Source organism: Callithrix jacchus, chromosome 5 (genome assembly GCF_049354715.1).
Source record: "Callithrix jacchus isolate 240 chromosome 5, calJac240_pri, whole genome shotgun sequence".
Lineage (NCBI taxonomy): Eukaryota > Metazoa > Chordata > Mammalia > Primates > Cebidae > Callithrix > Callithrix jacchus.
Genome location: NC_133506.1, coordinates 2,614,020 through 2,634,922, shown reverse-complemented (window position 1 = coordinate 2,634,922; position 20,903 = coordinate 2,614,020). Strand labels below are relative to the sequence as shown.

The window sequence follows — 20,903 nt, the reverse complement described above, 5'->3', positions numbered from 1 at the left end:
AATGGGCTGGAAGATCAGCTGTTTCTTGGCAAAGGATAAGAATGGGCTAAAAGAGGGGCTCCTGTTCCTCCCAGTGAGCCATAGGGCTGTGGGTGTGGGCTCGGTTGGTAGCAGCTCACAGGCAAGGATGACACAGCCACTTGAGACAAGACATACATGGTCTGCCTGGCAGGTACAGGGTTGCACCCAGGGCCCAGCTGCCCAGAGCAGCTGCCCAGGTGGCTCACCAATGACCATTATCCACACTAATACCAAAGACAGGAGAAAAATCACCCTACTGGGTAAAGAGCTCTGTACCTGGGTGAAAGAGTTTTTCTTAAAACTCTAAGAAAGGAGCACATGTAGAGAATTCTGTGACCAGGAGAAAGCTCAGGGGTCATACAATACAAGAGACCAGGACAATGGCATATGATATGGACACACCCTTGGACTTGCTCTAAAACACTCAAAGTTCATCTCCTGGGGAGAAAGACACTTCCAAGGATACTGCCCTTTTCTCCTGGAGTCTCCATTTCGTATCTCTAGGTCTGGAGTTATTAACCAGCTGAGTTTAAATGCAAATCATAATTTCAGATTCACATCTAGGAGAGACAGCCTAGGCTTCAGTGGTTCAAAATGTGGGCTCTGGAGTCAGACTGCCAGAGTTTGAATCATGGCTCTACAGCTGAATTTTTACCCTAGGAAATGTGCTTAGTTAGCTTTTTTGAGACTCAGTTTCTTCTTCTATAAAATAGCACATAACAGAATGACCTCTTAGATTAAGAATACATAGTACCTGACAAAAGCAAGTGCTGAGTGTTAGCATATCATAAATACACACGAATGAATGTTCCATCAACATTTTGGTTTCTACTTTGCTTAAGGCTAGCTGGTACAGTTATATCCCAAGAAATGTGGGCTCCCAGGTGCGAAGCTGACCCCCAATATTCATAAATTGTTGCTAGGTAGAAAGTTGTGTATTACTCACTGTAGCCCATTCCCTGCAAAAAGTACTTGAAGGCCTCGGTGAGCTTCCCAGGCTGTGGGCACAAAACGAGAGGGCATTAATCTTTGCATAGACAGTGAGGCAGAATTAAAAGGGTGTTTTAAAAAAAAATCTCCTTACCTGAACTACCTGGGGCAGTCCCCCACAGTCTGCCATCTAGAAAAGGAGAAATAATGCAAGTCAGCTGGGACTTACCCTTAAGAGAATCGCTCTGAACATCCCAAGTCCTTTCAAACAGAACAAAATCTAGTTCTAGGTTTCAGTTAATGTTTAACTGCAAGTTTACATCTCAATGCACTCACATACAAAGACTTATAATCTTGGATGAAAATCTGAAATAATTATTCCATACTTATTTATCAATAAGACTGAAGGGCTGACTTTCAGGCCCATGGTGGGACTTTTCTGTTGCAGCGATAGTAAAGTTAACCACTCCTCTCAACTGTGGAAACCACCTGAGAATGTTCCTTTCAGAGTCCTCGAACAGTGTCACCCTAACTTCTCTGTGCATCATGCCTTCCAAGTCTCATTTCAACTCTACGCTATCTTTCTTTCCTTCATGAGTAAGGGCACTCTGTCATCAGGAGCTGATACTGATTCAGCCAGCTCACTCAGTCAACCACTTTTCTCTAATAGCTAGGTTTGATAATGCTGCTTTTCACTTCATAAATATTTACAGCTGGTTATTCTCATACGTGCAAACATTTCTAGGGTACGGCTTCATTAGTGTACACTAGAATTACCTGAAGGACTTATTAAAACTCAGATTCTTGGATCCCTGTCCCAGAGATTCTGATTTGATAGGTCTGGGGTATGGTTCAAGAACATGCATTTCTAATAAGCTCCGAGGTGATTTGAATCTACTCTCCACAGAAAAGCATTTTTAGGGCATGGTGGCCAAACGTAAGCCTGCTCTCTTCCTTCCAGCTGTTACGCACTCTGGGCTCAGATGGTATCCTATTCAGGCTGACTGGCTTTTTTTTTTTTTAAAAAAAAAGGGACATGAACTCCATGGTTTCAACTCACTGGCAATAAAACTTATTTTTGGGGGGGACTGCTACTGAGGGGAGTGCCACAGAAGACACAGAAATTTGAGATTAACAAGAGAGAGTCCCCTGAAAATTCTAAGCATAAGATTGTAAACAAACATTTAATCTAACAAATATACACAAAACCAAACCAGCGCAAGCTGTATTTTCATGAAGTTTAGGAGCTGAAACCTGATGAGAACCACTGAACAGTTCCCATATGCAGAGAGAATACTGGGAGAAACTATTCCCAAGATGGGTACCTATCAAACAGTTTGAGAATAAGTTTAATCTGCCATAGGGGTTATCTACTCTATTCTATGGGGTTGTAGATGGGCATTTTTCCCCAAAAATAACTGTCTATGGTTATTGTAGTTTTGTGCTTTTGAATATTGATTCAAACCTGAAGTGAGGAATTAATTTGAAACTGCAAACTTAAAAAACAATCGATATTTTATTTTTATTAAAAAAAATTTTTTTTTTGAGATAAAGCCTCATTCTTGTCGCCCAGGCTAGAATATAATGGTGCAATCCTGGCTCACTGTAACCTCCACCTCCCAGGTTTAAGCGATTCTCCCGCCTCAGCCTCTGGAGTAGCTGGGATTACAGACACCTGCTACCATGGCTGGCTAATTTTTGGATTTTTAGTAGAGATGAGGTTTCACCATGTTGGACAGGCTGGTCTTGACTCCTGGCCTCCGCCTCCCAAAGTGCTGGGATTACAGGCGTGAGCCACCATGCCCAGCCCCCAGAAAAAATTTTTAGACCAGCCATCAACTGACTGGAGGCCAGAACATTTTGAGTGTGGTCACCTCAGAGCATTAACCTCATGTTATCTTTCTAGGAACTACAGGCTGTTTCTGGTAACAGCACTTTCCTTTCAAACACACCTTAAAGAGAAAAGGAAGAGGCAGAGGTCTTTCACACTGAAAATGTAGCAGTAAGCAACATATGATCAGCATTTAAATCTACAGTAGTCCAAATTCAAACTAGACGGTCAGCTACATAAAAACTTTAGTAGGAGCCCTAGGAAAAGCTAGGTTGAACAATGTCAGGTAAAAACTCCTGCCTAGGATATACTCAAAAGGAGAGACACTTGATACTAACTCTAGAAATTTAGCTTAAGAGTCGCTCTGTGTTTGCCGTAAGAGAAAGAACATGCATCCACCCTTATCATTAGAATTGTTACTGAAAGTTTCCTTATCAATACAGCAGGATTTTGCATATAAAGAATTTATACCCATTGTCTTAATTCTCACAACATTAAATAATGTTTATAAAGTTTTTTAAATTTTTTTTTTTTTTGAGACAGGGTTTCACTCTGTCACCTAGGCTGGAGTGCAGTGTCAAGAGCACAAATCCTCAAATTCCTGGGCTCAAGGAATCCCCTCACCTCAGCCTCCTGAGTAGCTGGGGCTACAGGAGTGCACCACCAAGCCCAGCTAACTTTCTTATTTTTTTTGTAGAGATAGAATTTCACTGTGTTGCCCAGGCTGCTCTCGAACTCCTGGCTTCCCACCTTGGCCTTCCAAAGCACTGGGATTATAGGTGTGAGCTACTGCACCCAAAGTTTTTAGTTACATGGGAAAAGGCTCGGTCATAAAGTTGAGTAAAACTGATACAGCGTTGTAAATACTCTCTGACAGGGTCTCACTCTGTCACCCAGGCTGGTCTCAAAATAACTGGACTCAAGTTATCCACCCACCTCAGCCTCCCAAAGTTTTGGGATTACAGGTGTGAGCCATCGTGCCCAGCAGCTCTCTAATGATGTAAAAATGTATAGGAAAGGACAGCAATATTTTACCAGAGGTTTGGGTGGTAGGATTATGGGTAATTTAAATTTATTTTATTCTTTATGCTTTTCTCTTTTTTGCAGTGTCCTACAATGAGAACATAATCAGCAAAAAAGCATTATTTCATTTATTTATTTATTTTTTTTATTTTTGAGACAGAATCTCGCTCTGTTGCCCAGGCTGGAGTGAAGTGGTGTGATCTCAGATCACTGCAACCTCTGCCACCTGGGTTCAAGCAATTATCTTGCTTCAGCCTCCCGAGTAGATGGGACTACAGGTGCGTGCAACCACACCCAGTTAATTTTTGTATTTTTAGTAGAGACAGGGTTTCGCCATATTGGCCAGGCTGGTATCAAACCCCTGACCTCATGATCTGCCTGCCTTGGCCTCCCAAAGTGCTGGGATTACAGGCATGAACCACCATACCCAGCCAAAAGCATTATTTTAAAAAGAGAATGAGATAACCAAGGAGAGGGAAGCTTTGCTTCTTTCTGGGCAATTATTCCAGGAAACATGATTAATCTGAAGCATATATAATATACTCCCAAAGGTTGGAAGTGAAGGAAGAAGACACATTACCTTTAGCAAAGTTGTATTTATAGGGTTCAGGCGGGAATTACATTCGACCTAAAATTTAAAAAAGGAGAGAATAATTTTATGAGTTGCTAGGAAAAAAATGAAATAGGTTGGCATGAGAACGATCTTGCAAGATCAACAGCTCAGTTTGGAGAAGGCTGCACCAGCCAAAGAGATTACCAAACACATAGTGAAAGATGTATGATACACTTCAAAATTTTTGAGCAGATCTAAAAATTTCACTTATCTAATTTTCTTAATCTGTTACATGTCTTTAAAAAAACTACAAGCTAAATCTAATTCTTCCTGCTGGCTAGCTACATAACATGAAGTCGGTTACCTTACTTCTTTGAAAAATGAACTGGACCACCGGGCATGGTGGCTCACACCTGTAATTCCAGCACTTTGGGAGGCCCAGGTGGGTGGATCACCTGAGGTCAGGAGTTCAAGACCAGCTTGACCAACATGGAGAAACCCCAACTCTACTGAAAATTCAAAATTAGCTGGGTATGGTGCTGCATGCCTGTAATCCCAACTACCCGGGAGGCTGAGACAGGAGAATCACTTGAACCTGGGAGGCGGGGGTTGCGGTGAGCCGAGATTGCGCCACTACACTCCAGCTTGGGCAACAAGAGTGAAATTTTGTCTTTTTTTTTTTAAAAAAAAAAGAGGACTGGACCGTGGGTCCACTCCTGCTCCTGCTGGGATCTCTTTAATGGCTTCTGAGCACAACTGGGTCTAATGACTAAGCCCTGAGCACCTCCCCTGCCTCTTTCCTTAGTGGGTTTTTCATTCCTTATATCCTCACTCTTTTCTATCTCAAAGTCTTTGGCTATCCAGCCTAAAGTTGAACTCTTCTCATTTTTCTCTCATAGAGTCATTTAATTAAGAATCACGGCCTTGTACATTCACATGTCTGATATCCTGTACCCTTGTGTTCATAAGGGCAGGGAACTCAAAGAAAACGTTTTGGGGAGACAATCTCTCGGTTCAGCATTGTTTTAGGGCTATTTTGGTCAACTGGATCTCTCTGTTTATACGTTTGCTAAGAACATACATATAAAGTCTATGCTGATAGTCTGGATCTAGCAGGATGAAACATGTAATACAAAGCAAAATGAACCACTGCAAACACTTCACAACTAAGCTGAGTGAACACAGAAAGAGGAGTAGGATTTCTACAGATAGATAAAGGGAAAATGTGAGTGTTTGAGGACTTCTAGAATCAAGGTGAAAGCATAAGCATAGCCCAGGGGTGGGAACAGAACATCTGCTGAGGCAAGCGTGAGGTAAGGTAGACTGGAGGTGAGGCTGGGGCACAGGCTGGAGCTGACTGTGGAAGGCGAGATGCCACAGAAGGTGTCTGAAGTGACAGGATTTTAGTTGTTTTAGGAATGGGCTACATGACAGACTGCAGTGGCAGCAAGCAGTGGTTAAAATTACCTAGCCAAGACCCAGTAATCCAGAAGAAGTTTTGCTCTCGGGATTGCAGGTGGGCAGGTATACAAAACTCTTCTAAAATCAGGGATAATATAAAAAGTGAGGATCACCAAATCAGAGCTTTGATTTGTTCTACACAAAGGACAATGCAGGCAGTGACAAACAAATGTATCAGTTCCCTACAGAATGTGCATTAACTCTAAAGGTAGAATTTAAAAACTGGATCTCTAACTGCTCGGCACAGTGCTTAGAACACAGTAGATATACTATAAATATTTTCTAGAAGAATGAACTCCAAAACCTGGATTTAATATAATAAATCATTTGACCTAATTCCTTCATTCACCACTTTGCAATTTCTACAACATTATAAGAAGTCTTGATAACTGGTAGACTGACCACAATCATTGTTTTTGTTTCTGTTTTTTTTTTTTTGAGACAGAGTCTTACTCTGTCACCCAGGCTGGGGTGCAGTGGCACGATCTCAGATCACTGCAACCTCTGCCTCCTGGGTTCAGGTAATTCTCCCACTGAGTAGCTGGGATTACAGGTGTGCACCACCACACCCAGCTCATTTTTGTATTTTTAGTAGAGACAGGGTTTTGCCATGTTGGCTAGGCTGATCTTGAACTCCTGACCTCAAGTGATCTGCTCATCTCGGCCTCCCAAAGTGCTGGGATTACAGGCATGAGCCACTGTGCCCAGCCACATGCCATGTATTTCACACCAGACACAGAGTGTTTTATAGGGCAGTTCAGAGACATGCGAATATATCCTTTCAATCTGTATATTCTTGCCCTACAATCATTTCCCTACTCCACAAACCTTCTCAACTATGTCTACACCTCTGATCATTTGTTAGACTTCCTTTCCAAAAAGCTTTACTCCTTAATGTTTTGCTCTATTTAGGGCAGAAGTGAAGACAGCCAAAGAAATCAAGTAATTTCACAGATACTTGGTTAAGTTATATACGCTGTGGGAAACACATAATTAGACATATGAAAAACTATCAACTTCATTTTTAATCAAATAAATGCAAATTAAAACAGTGAGATACTATTTTTTTTTTTTTTTTTTTTTTTGAGACAGAGTTTTGCTCTTGTTACCCACGCTGGAGTGCAATGGCACTATCTCGGCTCACCGCAACCTCCACCTTCTGGGTTCGAGCAATTCTCCTGCCTCAGCCTCCCGAGTAGTTGGGACTACAGGCACGCACCACCATGCCCAGCTAATTTTTGTATTTTTAGTAGAGACGGGGTTTCATCTTGTTGACCAGGATGGTCTTGATCTCTTGACCTCGTGATCCACCCGCCTCAGACTCCCAAAGTGCTGGGATTATAGGCGTGAGCTACCGCGCTTGGCCTGAGATACTATTTTTAACCTATCAAATTAACTACTAATAAAAAAAGATTCAATGCTAGACAGTGTGCAGTGAAACAGGCATGCTTATACAGTGCTGGTGGCAATATACTGGTATATCCTTTCTGGAAAGGAACCTGGCAAAATGTATTAAAGACTTTATAAAGATTTATAATTTTAGACATATTAATTCCACTTCTGGAAATCCATCCCAAAGAAATAATCAAAGATTCAAAGATTTCCTAAGGATGTTCAATAGTAACATTTTATTTATTTATTTATTTATAGATGAAGTCTCACTCATGTCCCCCAGGCTGGAGTGCAATGGCACGATCTCGGCTCACTGCAACCTCCACCTCCTGGGTTCAATCCATTCTCCTGCCTCAGCCTCCTGAAGAGCTGGGATTACAGGCACCTGCCACCATGCTAATTTTTGCATTTTTAATAGATTTGAATTTCACCATGATCAGGCTGGTCTCGAACTCCTGACCTCAGGTTATCTGCCCACCCGCCTTGGCCTCCAAAATGCGGGGATTACAGGCATGAGTGACTGGCACTCTTGGCTCACTGCAGCCTCTGCCTCCAGGGTTCAAGTGATTCTTCTGTCAAAGCCTCCGAAGTAGCTGGGACTATAGGCGCGCACTACCACACCCATCTGATTTTTTATATTTATAATAGAGACGGGTTTCACCATGTTGGCCAGGTTGGTCTTGAACTCCTGACCTCAGGTGATCCACCTACCTCAGCCTCCCAAAGTGCTGGAATCCCAGCACATTACAGGTGTGAGCCACCGCACCTGGCCAACAGTAACATTATTAATAGCATGAAATTGGAATTAATCGACATGAAAATAAAGTTAAAGAAATAGTGGTAAATCTATAGACATACTGACTCTATAACGGAAAAATGCTATCGAAAGTATTAAGTCAGGCTCCCAAATCTTATATATTCAATATAATCAGGTCTATGTAAAGCAAAAGGTAATCATCTGTCTTTAGGTAATGGGATTACGATTTTCCCCTCATCTTTCTATTTTTACATTTTTTTCATATTTTCTACAATGAGCATATATAATTTTTATCCATGTGCTATGTCCTTCGGAAGAAGAGATGGCCTTCCAGCCTACTCAATTTATGGTGGCAATCTATTCCAGACTGAAGGCTGAGGCTGTCAGAAATCTGATAATAAGTAAATGGTGTTAGTTGTACTACTTGCCACAAAGTGAACTACACCACACAACACAATCAAGAACAAAACTGATCCCATCTGATGAAATCTAGTGATTGACGAATTAACTTTCTAAAATGTATGACAAAGAGCAAACCCTGTTATGTGTAATCAGAAAACAAAAATTAGTATTTACCCACTGTTTCTAGTGTGTCAGCAGTATGCTACATACTTTTTTTTGAGACAGGGTCTTACTCTGTCACCCAGGCTGGAGTACAGCGGTGCAATCATGGCTCACTGCAGCCTTGACCTCCTGAGCTCAAGCAATCCTCCTACCTCAGCCTCTAGAGTAGCTGGGACTAAAGGCTGTCCTAATTCAAAAAAAATTTTTTGTAGAGCTAGGGTTCCACTGTGTTGCCCACTGGTCTCAAGTGATCCTACTGCCTCAGCCTCCCAAAGTGTTGGGAATATAGGTGTGAGCCACTGGACCCAGCCTATAATTTTTTTTTTTTTTTTTTTTTTTTTTGAGAGGGAGTCTCCCTCTGTCACCCAGGCTGGAGAACAGTGGCATGATCTTGGCTCACTGCAACATCTGCCTCCCAGGTTCAAGCGTTTCTCCTGCCTCAGTCTCCCAAGTAGCTGGGATTACAGGTGCCCACCACCATGCCAGGCTAATTTGCTTTCGTATTTTTAGTAGAGATGGGGGTTTTACCATGTTGGCCAGGCTGGTCTCGAACTCCTGACCTCAGGTGATCCGCCCGCCTCAGCCTCCCCAAGTGCTGGGATTACAGGTGTGCTTACACCACACCCAGCCCGGCCTATAATTTTATGCATTTTAATCTTATTATCTTCACAGCATCAGAACATACTTACCACGGCCTCAACTGCAGGCGAACTGTCCCCTACCACCAGTAAAGTAGAACACCTAGGTAGGCAAAACAAGAGGTGTCACTCAGCAAATAGGCACATAAATTCCACTGAACACCAAATTAGTCTATGAATGCAAAGATATTTGGCAAGTCAGTTGAGGAAACTGAGGAACTTACTTTAATGTTTTTAATCTGTTATCATTTTGGCCCAGTATGGGTCTTTCGATCTCCAGGTCTCTGCGCCTAGAAAAACAAAGCAAAAGCAATGGATAAAGTCATAGCAACTCAGATTATTTTCTGGTCATAAACACCAAAATGTATCAAGGAATGTGAAATTACCTTTCCTTCACACCTGAGAAGGGAAGAAGCCTTCCCTTGGTGTGACTTGGTTCTCGAGTCGCCACTTCAATGGCGTCCTGAGTGGTACAGGGCAGGAAGGAGGCGCCTGGCTAAACCCTGTAGGACTCTTTGGGATGCTACAAGGAGACAGCCTCAAAACCCAACAGCAATACCACTGAAGCTCTCAAGTCCTAAGTGTTTAATTTATAGGAATAAATTCCTTAAGAGAAGAGAATGACTAACACTTTGAGGAGAGGGGGAAGGGTGTTTTCCTTGTAACTAAGAGTTTAGTATAGGACTTAATCTTTCTAATTTCAGCTAAAAATAGGGAGGCTCTGTTTACAGAAGAAAAGAGCTAGAGAGACAAGGTTCAAAATCTGGCTTTGCTCCTTCCTGGCTGTATAACTCTGGGTAAGTTACAGCTGAACCATTTCTTCCATCTTTGCCCATGTTTCTAGAAAGCCAGAAGGGGCTCACATTTTCACCTCAAAGAAGCTGGTCTCAAGATTAGATACAGTCCTCTCTCCTCCCCTGCCACCTCTTTTTAGACCTGTCTACATTTAAGTGAAGAAACAGGAAAAAATATATACCCATTATAGGAATTCAAGAAGAGCTGCAGGTTGTCTTGGTTGATGTCTTGGGCAATATGCATTCTGTAGGTTTGGATCAGGTCCAGGTTGGCCTGTAACTCTTCCTAGAACAATTCAAAGAAGACACAGGTAAGCTTCTGAGCTCCAGATCAAGTCTATCATATTTATTTTGCATTTTCAATACCACAAGCCAAACCATACGGCTTATGATGGGGATTGGGGCAGAGCCTGGAGGCTACTGATGTACTGATAGGCTGAATGGCTGATTATTTGCATCAGACTGGTTCAGTGCCATATTCTGTGTCAGATGAGGGCAGCAAAGGACCTATTATGAATTCAAGTACTAGCTGTGGAACTTAGGTCACCTCATTACTCGGAACCCTGATTTCTTTGTATTTTTTTTAATGTTCTGTCATTCTTCACAAAAATGGAGATATTGTAAAAATGAAGATAATAACCAGCTATCGGCTGGGCGCAGTGGCTCACGCCTATAATCCCAACACTTTGGGAGGCCGAGGCGGGTGGATCACGTGGTCAAGAGATCGAGACCATCCTGGTCAACATGGTGAAACCCCGTCTCTACTAAAAATACAAAAATTAGCTGGGCATGGTGGTGCGTGCCTGTAGTCCCAGCTACTCGGGAGGCGGAGGCAGGAGAATTGCCTGAACCCAGGAGGCGGAGGTTGCGGTGAGCCGAGATAGTGCCATTGCACTCCAGCCTGGGTGACAAGAGTGAAACTCTGTCTCAAAAAAAAAAAAAACGAGAGAAACAAAATGGTCTATACAGTGAAAAGTTAAGTCTCCCTCTCCACCACCCACTGTTTAATGGTCACTCTGTTGCTGGCCTTCTCAGATATCATCAGAGCTAGTTGCCAGGTTCGTGAGTACATAAGCATATATGTAAATATGTGTGTGCATACACACACACATCATTAAACAGTTTTAAGCAGAAAGGAAAATTCTTGCATTGAAGGAAAGAAATACATCAGGGATAATTTAGAAGTCTGTTAATCCAGGGCAATGTGTAAACTTCACCACCAAGCCTTATTAGAGAAACAGAGATGGAAAATTTGTTTGCATTTTCACCACCATGGATGTAATGAGCCCAGAATACAGTTGGATACTGACAAAAGTCTGCCTGAAACTGAATGGTACCGAAATCACTACTAGAAAACTTTGTGAAAGCCCCAGTCTCATTCTAAAGATATTATAGTAAGAAAAGTGAATACCAAATGACAGGCCAGGTGTGGTGGCTCATGCCTGTAATCCCCGCACTTCGGGAGGCAGAGGCAGGAGGATCGCTTGAGGCCAGGAGTTTGAGACTAGCCTAGGTTAACATAGTGAGACCCTCATCTCTACCAAAAAAATTAAAACTAGCTTAATGTGGTGGTACATGCCTCCTTCAGGAGGCTGAAGGAGGAGGATGGCTTAAGCCCAGGAGATTGAGGCTGCAGCAAACTATGATGGCATAACTGTAAGCCAGTCTGGACGACAGAGCAAGACCCTGTTCTCAATAAACAAACTGACTCCCACCTTTTTAAAAACACAATTATAGTCCTCTAGACATTGCTCTACACTTGCTTTCCCATGTAAAGTATAGTAGAGATCATTCCTTATCCGAATATATAGACTCTCTCATTTATTTACACTACCTGTCTTCCCACATCCTTGCTAGTACAAATGTATTTTTATTTTTTTTCTCTTATTGGTGAAGATGAGCATTACTCGTGTTTAAAAACCATGTTTGCTTCCATTTCAAAGCAGTACAAGCATTAGTTTGCTTATATTTTTTTAAACGTATTTTTAATTTTTATTATCTTTCTGGCTGGTCAAGAGCAGTAGTGAGAGAAAGGAAAGAGTAGAACAAGGAATTCAATCTGTAACTAACTGTACAATCAATTCAGATAATTCACTACCTTCAGACCAGCCTGAATGCTTAAATTTTAAATGAACTCTTCAGCCTTATGACAGTCTACTATGTCATATGTTTTAAATTAAACATGTATATGTATATAGTTATATATAGAGAGTAATATATAGAAAATTATGTATATGTATGTGTATATATTTTACTGTACATATAGTGAGGATGTTCTTGCTTTTTAGAAATTATTAAATACTGTCCCCTTAGCTCTCCCCTCAGAGGCCTATATAAAATAGTATTTACTTTTGCTATATTGCCCAGGCCAGTCTTGAACTCTGGGTTCAAGTGGTCCTCCCACCACAGCCTCCTGAGTAGCTGGGACTAAAGCTACCAAGCCCAGCTGATTTTTGAATATTTATAAAGATAGGGTCCCTCTAAGGGGTACCTGCCTCGGCCTCCCAAGTAGCTGGAACTACAGGTGTATGCTACCATGCCTGGCTAATTTTTGTATTTTTAGTAGAAACAGAGTTTCACCATGTTGGCCAGGCTGGTCTTGAACATCTGACTTCAAGTAATCTGCCTACCTCAGCCTCCCAAAGTGCTGGGATAACAGACGTGAGCCACTGTACCCAACACCTAATTGGTAGTATATTAACACAAAGAACTGCTGCTATACCGTAATAGAAAAGAATGCACTACTGACACATGGAATGACATGGATGAAAAAAAGACAGTACGTTCAGCAAAAGAAGCCAGACCTAGAGAAATATACATTCTATTATTCCATTTATATGAAGTTAAGATAGTCAAAAATAATCTATGGAGGTAACAGAACAGTGAATACCTGTTTGGGGTGGGGAATTATTAAGTGGGAAAGGATAATGAGGAAAGCTTTGTGGGGTGATGAAAATGATGAAATGTTAATGAAAATGATGAAAATGTTCTGTTTGTGTTCTGGGTAGTAGTTACGTGAAAGTATACATCAGTAAATGGTCACTGAGATGCACTTAGGATGTGTGCATTACACTATTTGTAAGTACTACCTCAATTAAAGAGAAGGCAATATGGAGGCAAAACCCAAAGGAATCAGCTGGAAGAATTAAAGTGGTTGCCACTAAAAAGCAGAATATGGGGTAGGTGACAGCCTCTTTGTAATAAGCCCTGTAGAACTTCTCTACTCCTCTACTCTAAAATACATGTGAATTTGTAACTTTGATAAAAATATAATGAAATAAAAGACTATAGACTTTGGACTTAGCCTGACCTGGATTCAAATGTCAGCTCCACACTCACCATCTGGATGGTGGTGGCAAATTACGTTGCCTCTCTGGTCTTTGGTTTCCCTATCTTAAAATCAGACTAACAGAACCATGTAAAAAATAGTTTGCACATCTAAAGTCTTATAAATAATCAGTGGTTGGTAAATGCTAGTTTTCTTCCCATCTGCCATTTTCCTTCAGGATAATATTTTAAATGAAGCAGATTACAATTAAGTACCCACTATTCCTAAACATATTATTTTCCTCTCCCCACCCCAGACACCTCACAGCTCTCTGACCTCATTGCCCACTTATTCCATCACTCCTTTGTCGGTCACCCAACTCACTCTTCCCTTTGAAGAGGACCAGGGTCCCCCTCACCTCCCAGTTAAGTCCCCTTCCCCACTCAGCAATTATGTACATGATAACTGCCACTTTTTCCTCCCCAGTCAGAAAACATGGGGCTTGAACAAGATAATCTCTAAGCTTCTTTTAGCACTATTATTTCACAGTTTTTTTTCCCTGAACTAGTTCTGTGAAGCCTTTCCCAGACCTCCTAATGGCTCTAAAGATGTTTGGGGAGGCACGTGATGCTGTCAAACATTAACAGATGGCATGCTATTTACAGAAACAGGTAGCTGGAGACACTGTCTTCTCTGAGTTCCACATGGCAACAACCAAGTGGCAATGAGTTAAAGATTCACCTCTGCAAGGCCACATGCCTTTCAACATTGGGAGTGTTATTTGTTGGGATGAGGTAAATTCTAAGGCAGCCCTAGAATTTGCATGCAAGCCAATAAACACAGCTCTTCTAGCTGAAGCAGGCACTTACCTGCCCAAAGTGATGAGCCAAAATAATGTCCACAACATTGGTTGTCAGGCCAGAGAGCTGAAAAAAATTAAAACTCTGTCTTAAGAGGGTAAGCATATGCCAAAATTTACCAAGCTGCCCAATTAAAACAAGTACACTTTATTATATATGTTATCTTTTAAAAAACAAACGAAAACCCCACAATTCAGTGTTATACATTTTCATCAGATGGTGGTTTCAAAGAAACACAGAGATGAGAAACAAGTCAGAAAAACCTAAGTCAGGGCCGGGCGCTGTGGCTCAAGCCTGTAATCCCAGCACTGTGGGAGGCCAAGGCAGGTGCATCACGAGGTCAAGAGATCGAGACCATCCTGGTCAACATGGTGAAACCCCGTCTCTACTAAAAATACAAAAAATTAGCTAGGCATGGTGGCGCGTGCCTGTAATCCCAGCTACTCACGAGGCTGAGGCAGGAGAATTGCCTGAACCCTGGAGGTGGAGGTTGCGATGAGCTGAGATCGCGCCATTGCACTCCAGCCTGGGTAACAAGAGCGAAACTCCGTCTCAAAAAAAAAAAAAAAAAAGAAAAAACGAAGTCTCTTTTCCAGGGTAATAATAAAGCCTGGTGTGAAAATAGGGAACTGGAAGAGATGCTGGCCATTTCTTCTCTGAAAGCCAGACCTCATGGCTGTTTGCTACTTCATTCCAGCCTGTGTTTCTGCATTTACACTGGATTTATGGCTGATAAGGACTGACTTAACAATCACTCCCAGGCCGGGCGCAGTGGCTCATGCCTGTAATCCCAGCACTTTGGGAGGCTGAGGCAGGTGGATCACGAGGTCAAGAGATCGAGACCATCCTGGTCAACATGGTGAAACCCCGTCTCTACTCAAAATACAAAAAAATTAGCTGGGCATGGTGGCGCATGCCTGTAATCCCAGCTACTCAGGAAACTGAGACAGGAGAATTGCCTGAACCCAGAAGGCAGAGGTTGCAGTGAGCTGAGGTCACGCCACTGCACTCCAGCCTGGATAACAAGAGTGAAACTCCGTCTCAAAAAAACAAAACAAAACAAACAAACAAACAAAAACAATCACTCCCATGACTTCCAAGAGACAAAAACAGTTTTTTTCTCTTTCTTCCAGTTTTTGCTATCTGTATTTCAGGGAGTGGGAGGAAATGACTTGTTTACAGAATGTTCTTGAGTTTTAAACATTTTTCTCCAATTTTTCCCATTTCAAAATGATGCATCCCAGTCTAATAAATGCAGCAATCTGTAAATCTGCACACTGTTAGTCTATTTTCAGAAAAATTTCCAACTCAAATTATGTTGCTGATTCCTGTTAAGCTTTCTTCCTTGGTTTTATGCTGAACTCCTGCTGATTAGGGGTGAAGTATTGAATTGGGGATAGGCACAGAGAAGAAGTAGTGAGGGACAGACATGGCTATGCCTGGAGTAGGATTATACAGTCCCGGAAAGACTGAGGAGAAGTCCTGAAATCTTCACATAGGTTATCAGTGATGCACAGGTCATAAACTACAGAAAATTAGGCCAGGCGTGTTGGCTCACGCCTGTAATCCCAGAATTTTGAGAGGCCGAGGCCAGAGGATCACTTGAGGTCAGGAGTTTAAGACCAGCCTCACCAACATGGTGAAACCTTGTCTCTACTAAAAATACAAAAATTAGTGAGGTGTGATGGCACATGTCTGTAGTCCCAGCTACTCAGGAGGCTAAGAGAGAAGAATCACATGAACTCAGGGGGCGGAGGTTGCAGTGAGCTGAGATCATGCCACTGTACTTCAGCCTGGGCAACAGAGCAAGACTCCATCTCAAGAAAAAAAATTGTACCCACATACTAAGTAAGAATTAGGACAAGATTGATTGACTGATTGATAGGGTCTCACTCTATCATCCAGACTGGAGTGCAGTGGTATCATCTTAGCTCACTGTAGCCTTGACTTCTCAGGCTCAAGAGATCTTCTGGCCTCAGCCACCTGAGTAACTGGGACTATAGATGCGCACCACCAAGCCTGGCTAATTTTTAAATTTTTTGTAGAGATGAGGTCTCACTATGTTGCCCAGGGTAGTCTTAAACTCCTGAGCTCAAGCAATCTACCAGCTTCAGCTTCCCAAAGTGCTGGGATTACTGGTGTGAAACACTGTGCCCAGCCAGAACAAATTTTAAGTAAGCCAGGCTGTGAGAAGGAATTTCCACAGCATCTGCCAACAGCATTGTTAATGTGTTTTAGCTAAGAAATACCCCATTACTCCAAAATGTAAATGTAGGAAGAGATGGATAAATTATTTCGAATCTAGTTTGCTGGTAATTTTTTTTTTTTTTTTTTTTTGAGACAGAGTTTCGGTCTTGTTACCCAGGCTGGAGTGCAATGGCGCCATCTCGGCTCACCATAACCTCCGCCTCCTGGGTTCAAGCGATTCTCCTACCTCAGCCTCCTGAGTAGCTGGGATTACAGGCACGCGCCACCATGCCCAGCTAATTTTTTTGTATTTTGAGTAGAGACGGGGTTTCACCATGTTGACCAGGATGGTCTCGATCTCTTGACCTCGTGATCCACCCGTCTCGGCCTCCCAAAGTGCTGGGATTACAGGCTTAGAATTTTTTTTTTTTTTTAAAGATGGGGTTTCACCATGTTGGTCAGGCTGGTCTTGAACTCCCGACCTCAGGTGATCCGCCCACCTTGGCCTCCAAAGTGCTTGGATTACAGGCATGAGCCACCATGCCCAGCCAGTAGAATATTTTAATAGTTTTAATAAAAATATGCTTATCACAGAAAATTGCAAAAAACCAGAATACAAAAAAAAACACAACAACATCGTTTTTTTTTGTGGTTGTTTTGTTTTAGGACAGGGTCTCATTCTCTTGTTCTGTCACCCAGGCTGGAGTGAAGTGGCACAATCCAGGCTCACTGCAATCTCTGCAACCCAAGTTTTCAAGTGATTCTCCAACCTCAGCTCCTGAGTAGCTGGGACCACAGGCACGTACCATCACACTTGGCTATGTTTCTGTATTTTTAGTAGAGATAGGCGTCACCATGTTGGCCAGGTGGCCAGGCTGGTCTTGAACTCCTGACCTCAAGTAATCTGCCCACTTTAATGAATGCTTTAAAGCATTAAAAGAATGCTGTAATGAATATTCTGAGTTTGCAACTTACTAGCGATGTAATTTTAAGTAAATAATTTCTCTGTGGGATAGAAATGGTACCAGTGGATTGTCCTGAAAATGAAAAAGGTTAAGTATTTCTAAAACATTTAAGAACAGTGCCTGGTACACAATAAGCACTGTATAGGTGTTACATTAAAAAAAAAAAATTATTACCCAACTCTTTAAAAATCTTTTTAAGGATCACTACCTTTCAGAAAAGTTCCTAGATATTGACTTATTGAATTTCATGGTTTGAGTATCAATATAGCTTTATTATTATTATTATTATTATTGAGACAGGGTCTCTCTCTATCACCCAGGCAGGACTGCAGTAACATGATCATGGCTCACTGCAGCCTTGAACACCTGGGCTCAAGCAATCCTTCCCCTTCAACCTCCTGAGTATCTGGGACTACAAGCAAGTACCACCATGCCTAATTTTAAAATTTTTGTAGCGACAAAGTCTTGTTCTGTTGAGCAGGCTAGTCTTAAGCTCCTGGCCTCAAGTGATCTTCCTGCCTTGGCCTCCCAAAGTGCTAGGACTATAGGTGTGAGCCACCATGCCCAGCCAAATTTTTTTTTTTGAGACAGGGTCTCTCTCTGTCACCCAGGCTGGAGTGCAGTGGTGTGATCATGGTCCACTACAGCCTTGACCTGCTGGGCTCAAGCATTCTTCCCACCTCAGCTTACCAAGTAGCTGAAACCACAGACATGTGCCACAACAACTTTTTTTTTTTCAAGACAGTCTCACTTTGTTGCCCAGGCTGGAGTGCACTGGTGTGATCTTGACTCACTGCAACCTCCACCTCCCAGGTTCAAGCAATTCTCCTGCCTCAGCCTCCCAAGTAGCTGGGACTACAGGAGACTGCCACCATATCCAGCTAATTTTTGTATTTTTAGGAGATACAGGGTTTCGCCATGTTGGCCATGCTGGACTCAAACTCCGGACCTCAGGTGATCCGCCTGCCTTGGCCTCCCAAAGTGCTGAGATTATAGGCATGAGCCACCATGCCTGGTAGACAACTAGCTACTTTAAAAATTTTTTTTTTTTTTGAGACGGAGTTTTGCTATTGTTGCCCAGGGTGGCGTGCAATGGCGTTATCTCTGCTCATCGCAACCTCTGTCTCCCGGGATGAAGTGATTCTCCTGCCTCAGCCTCCCAAGTAGCTGGGATTACAGGCATACGCCACCACGCCTGGCTAATTTTGTATTTTTACTAGAGACAGGGTTTCTCCATGTTGGTCATGCTGGTCTTGAATTCCAGACCTCATGTGATCCTCCTGCTTTGGCCTCCCAAAGTGCTGGGATTACAGGCATAAGCCACGGTGCCTGGCCTACTTATAAAAATTTTTTTGTAGTGATAGGGTCTCACTATGTTGCCCAGGCTGGTCTCAAACTCATGGGCTCAAGCAATCCTCCTGCCTCAGCTTCCCAAAGTGCTGAGATTACAGAGTTAAACCACTGTGCCTGGCCAATAAAGATTGTTGATACATTTAACAAGTCAGGTGGTAGCATTTTGGAGACAACGTCCTGCAATGGTGTATTAGAATATTTATGGCAATGTGAAAGTACTGAGAAGTAAGCATTTGTTTAAAATGAGATTAACAGATTAGGGACATTTTAGCAGGAAATAAAAGCTTAATTTTCTCTTTTGGAAATCAGTGATTTACTATAAAATACCATAGTTCTACATTAAAATAACATACACATAACATTTGCATCAAGAAAATGGTTCAAAACTGCTTCCTTTCTAACTTGAAAACAGTGCTTTTTTGTTTTTTCTTTTTGAGATGGAGTTTCACTCTTGTCACCCAGGCTGCAGTATAATGGCATGATCTCGGCTCACTGCAACCTTTGCCTCCTGGGTTCAAGCAATTCTCATACCTCAACCTCCCGGGTAGCAGGGATTACAGGTGTGCACCACCACGCCGGCTAATTTTTAAATTTTTAGTAGATGGGGTTTTGCTATGTTGGTCAGGCTGGTCTTGAACTCCTGATTCAGGTGATCCACCCTCCTTGACCTACCGAAGTTCTCAGATTACAATGTGAGCCACTGCACCCCACATCAGTAAATTATTATTATTTTGAGATGAAGTCTTGCTCTGTTGCTCAGGCTGGAATGCCATGGCGCAGTCTGGCCTCACTGCAACCTCTGCCTCCTGGGTTTAAGCGATTCTCCTGCCTCAGACTCTTGAATAGCCAGGGTTACAAGCATGCGTCACCACACCCAGCTAATTTTTGGATTTTTCGTAGAGATGGGGTTTCACCATGTTGGTCAGGCTGGTCTCAAACTCCTGACCTCATGATCCACCTGTCTCGTCCTCGCAAAGTACTGGATTACAGGCGTAAGCCACTGTGCCCAGCCTAACAGTGAATTATTTTTAGCATAGGTGAGTTGAATGCAAGTGATGGCAGTGGCTGCTGCCATCATGCTGTGTGGCTGGGCTACACACTCCATGGAGTAGGTGGAAGCCCACCCCTTCTGGGTTGGGATGGGAGCTGCCAACCGCTGCAGACCCAAGCCTCTTGCTCTATGAAGCAAGCAGGGACCCTGCCCTCCTGGACTGCAAACTGCAGCTGTGGATCTGAGCCTCCCTGTGCTCTTGGGGGAACTGTGAACAAACAGGATTTGCCTTTCCAGGTGCTGCTGTAGCCACTACGCTGGTGGTTGCAGACCTGGGCCTCTGGCTGCAGACCTGGGCTTCTGGCTCCAGGAAGCAGGCAAGAGCAGGGGACAAGCGGGAGTCCTGCCCATTCTGAGTTGGCAGGGTGGGAGCTGCTGGGTGCAGCTGCAGTGGCAGGACTGGGGAATCTCTGCAGCCAGCATTCTTGGGCACCCCAGGAAGGACCCCACCAGGCACTTGGGCCATGAATGGCAGCAGGAGGCAGATGGAGTCCTGGGCAGAAGGGAGTGGGGTCCCCAGTAAGGCCCCACCCTCAGGGCAAGGAGACCCTGAAGTCTGGGGGCTGGACTGCTAGTCCCCTGGACTGGAGTGGGGACTTGTGACACCTCTTCCTGGCCTGCCCATGGACCAGTTAGCATGCATTTTATCCTTTCTGAGGTCCAGGGTAGGGGATAACCAAAGGATAAGAAGACAGAGAGACTGGACAACCAGCTGCAGAGAGGAAAACACTCTCCACTGGAGCTACAGAGATGACCTGTAGGCAGAGAAGAGCTATCCTCTCTGCTGAGAACTTCAGAAACCTGCAGAGACATTGGAATGACTTGCTTGTGGAGAGGAGCCACCCTCTCCAGGGCCTCCTGCCTGCTAACAGCTGAACACTAGACTGGAAAACCTGCCTACAGAGAGGAGTTACCCACTCCTCTGAGCTATTCTAACACTAAATAAAACTCTTCTTCACCCTTCACTTGTCTGTGTACCTCATTCTTCCTGGATGCAGGACAGGAACTCAGACAAAGGTGTTATGTTTCCAGCTAGAAAAATTGACACCCCAGAGATCCTTTAATATAAGGGATATAATTTTTTCCGTATTCCCACTTTTTTCTTTTTAAAAAATATCCTTTGCCAATAGAATCACCCATTTTTTTACTCTGGTTTGGGACTAGGAGTGCTTATATTTGTAAAGTCATTAGCATTCCCCTTTAGTTTCCTATCTCCTTAATAGATTTTAGAAGTTAAATTCCTTCATTTTCCAGT

At 43.0% G+C, this 20,903-nt stretch overlaps 1 protein-coding gene across 21 annotated transcripts in view; it reads right to left on the bottom strand.

Moving 5' to 3' along the window:
• The window catches only part of NDRG3 (NDRG family member 3), an 86,096-nt gene that overhangs the window by 3,313 nt on the left and 61,880 nt on the right, over positions 1-20,903 (bottom strand). For 12 of the 21 annotated variants that reach the window (XM_035302654.3, XM_035302661.3, XM_035302658.3 and 9 more), the window contains 7 exons: positions 14,102-14,158; positions 10,147-10,250; positions 9,395-9,460; positions 9,222-9,273; positions 4,386-4,433; positions 1,106-1,141; positions 968-1,019 (listed from right to left, as the gene is read on the bottom strand). In XM_035302654.3, coding sequence (XP_035158545.1) covers positions 968-1,019; positions 1,106-1,141; positions 4,386-4,433; positions 9,222-9,273; positions 9,395-9,460; positions 10,147-10,250; positions 14,102-14,158 — 415 coding nt within the window. The remainder of the gene's footprint in view (positions 1-967; positions 1,020-1,105; positions 1,142-4,385; positions 4,434-9,221; positions 9,274-9,394; positions 9,461-10,146; positions 10,251-14,101; positions 14,159-20,903) is intronic. The other 9 variants (XM_078371032.1, XM_078371036.1, XM_035302665.3 and 6 more) reach the window with 2 other exon arrangements.